The sequence below is a fragment of the Engraulis encrasicolus genome, chromosome 10, assembly GCF_034702125.1.
Source record: "Engraulis encrasicolus isolate BLACKSEA-1 chromosome 10, IST_EnEncr_1.0, whole genome shotgun sequence".
In the NCBI taxonomy this organism is placed as follows: Eukaryota; Metazoa; Chordata; class Actinopteri; order Clupeiformes; family Engraulidae; genus Engraulis; species Engraulis encrasicolus.
In genome coordinates this window covers 44,421,643-44,424,142 of record NC_085866.1, presented here as the reverse complement: position 1 = coordinate 44,424,142, position 2,500 = coordinate 44,421,643, and the positions used below count along the sequence as shown (strand labels likewise).

Below are 2,500 nucleotides of genomic sequence, written 5' to 3'. Positions count from 1 at the left end.
CACCCCCCACCCTCAAGATATTTTCTACCCAAAGCCCAGACAGGATTTCAGTGGGGTTGAATTGAGCCGGATCTCAAAGCACTTCAGTTAAAACGCCAACCCGAGCAGCAGCAGTAGACCTGCTCATGTGTATACAGCCTACCACTCTCCCAGCTCTCACAGCTCCCCCAGCTGTCTGCCATTGCCGTCGCCAGCTCCACAGGGCAGGATTTAAAAGCCCCCAAATAAAGGCAGAAACATGCTACTATCACATGACGCTATGGCACCAATGAGAGGGCAAACCGAAGGGTCTTGAGCTACGTTTTGGGCAAAAACAAAAAGCTGGAAAGCATGTAATAATAATAATAATAATAATAATAATAATAATAATAATAATAATAATAATAATAATAATAGCAGCAATATATAATAATATAACAATATGAATTTAAATAATTATAATTTTTCATAGAACATGAAATAAATACATATCAATTGCATTAAGTAATCCAATTGCATTTAATAGATGTTTCTGTTCAAAGTGACTAAACATTAAGTACTTATACTGAATGTATAAACAAGCTAACAGAAGTGCATAGGAATGGAGAGTAAACACTCAGACATAGCAAATTTAGAGCAGTCCTGCATTCACACTCAGAGGGAAGAATAATCCTCAGTTGTGCAGCCCATTTCATTCAAAGGATGGAGCTCAATGTGCTTTTAACAGTTTGACAAAGGAACACAGGGAAGAGATGGGACAAAGGGCTAATAGGCTTTGGAGTGACTCGGGATATCCTTTGAACTGGCAAGCCACTAATGACCTTAAAGGTTGAGTATAGGGCACGCAAACAACAATAAGCAAGTTCTTAAAGGGGTTAATGTCCCTAATTGTGGTGCAAACTGTCATTTTGGAGGTTTAAAGGGGACCGTGTAAGCTCCACCCCCACTCTTTCCTCTTCCTGTTTATGCAAAAATGACGAAGAGCGTTAATTATCCTAATTAAGTTTAATGTCGCACATGGAAATGCTCAGCCTGCTGTTGGGATGCAAGGTTGACAAAAAAATCAACAACAACATTGTTCTTTATGCGTCTGTCTGTAACAAAGGCTAGAAGCGTGTCAGCCATAGCGAGGTGAAGTAATGTCCAGTGAACACATACCCCCCAAAAGACAAAACTAGCAGGTGGGTAACATACTGACATACTAAAACAAGGAATGTAAAAAAAAAAAAAACAATTAAAAAAAAAAGTGAAGAAGCAAATAGAAAAGATTGTACCTTATAAAGTAGACACTTCTACCTTAGATAGATAAAAGGACCTATTTTAATCAAAAGCCTGTTAAGCTCTTTAAGCTCTTTGCTGTTAGCTAGATTCTTAGCCCTTTTATTTTGGTGCATTTTCTTAAACTTTATTTTTTTAGCTCTATGTTTTCTTCTGGGTTGTTGGGTGGATTGTGACCCTTGGCTGTTTCACTTTGTTATTGGCTCGATTGTGAACCCTGTTATCTTGTTTTCGCTCTGCATTTTTATCTATAGCTATATACAGTATTGCAAACCCTCTGTTGTTTTTCAGTGTTAGCTGGATTGGGATCTTCACTGCAATGCATCTGTGTTGTTTTCGTTCACTGCAGCTAGGTTTTCCGGTGTTGTTTGTTCCTCTATGTTAGCTGGATCGTGATCCTCATTGTGTTGCGTGTGTGTGTGTTGTTGAGTTTTCCAGTGTTGTTCCTCTGTGTTGAGTCCTCATTGCGTTGCGTGTGTGTTGTTGCTGTGTCGCTGCAGAGCTGCTGCGGGCGCGTCAGGAGGCCCTGGCGGCCGTGAGGAACCCCGCGGCCATGGAGGCCCACCTACCCTCCGCATCCAGCTCCTCCAGCCAGCGTCGCAAGCAGGGCCTGCCCCAGCACCGAGACGCACACTTCAGCGAGAGGTAGGGGGATGCATACTTACGCTTATACACACACGCATACAGTATATGCAAACACACACACACACACACACTCACACACACACGCACACACACAAAGAGCAGGGCCTGCCCCAGCACCGAGACGCACACTTAAGCGAGAGGTAGGGGGATGCATACATAGACCTACATATGCATATATGTACGCATACACGCACACATGCACACACATGTACACACACGCACACATGCACACACACATACACGCACGCACACAAACACACACACACAAAGCATGGGCCTCCAGCACTGAGATGCTCACTTCACAGAAAAGTAGAAGGAATTCATATATACAGAAACTCTATATACAGGGCCTTCACCAGCACCATGAGAACTATGGGAAATACAAAATGTATAAAATGACACCCACACACAAACATACACACAACTGCACACGCACTAGAATGCTTGTGGAAAGCATACACATGCACGCAGCCACCGAAACACAAACACACACACACAAACACTCCCTCTCTTACACAGCTTGCACACTCGTACACACATACAAACACACACACTTTCCTTCCGCGTGTGTATTTTGGTACCCTGAAGGATGCCGACT

The 2,500-nt window shown here is 42.9% G+C and overlaps 1 protein-coding gene across 4 annotated transcripts in view; it reads left to right on the top strand.

Annotated features, from left to right (window-relative positions):
* The window catches only part of samd11 (sterile alpha motif domain containing 11), a 130,914-nt gene that overhangs the window by 102,704 nt on the left and 25,710 nt on the right, over nucleotides 1-2,500 (top strand). For all 4 annotated transcript variants that reach the window (XM_063208988.1, XM_063208987.1, XM_063208986.1 and 1 more), the window contains exon 7: nucleotides 1,758-1,902. In XM_063208988.1, the coding sequence (XP_063065058.1) occupies nucleotides 1,758-1,902 (145 nt within the window). The remainder of the gene's footprint in view (nucleotides 1-1,757; nucleotides 1,903-2,500) is intronic.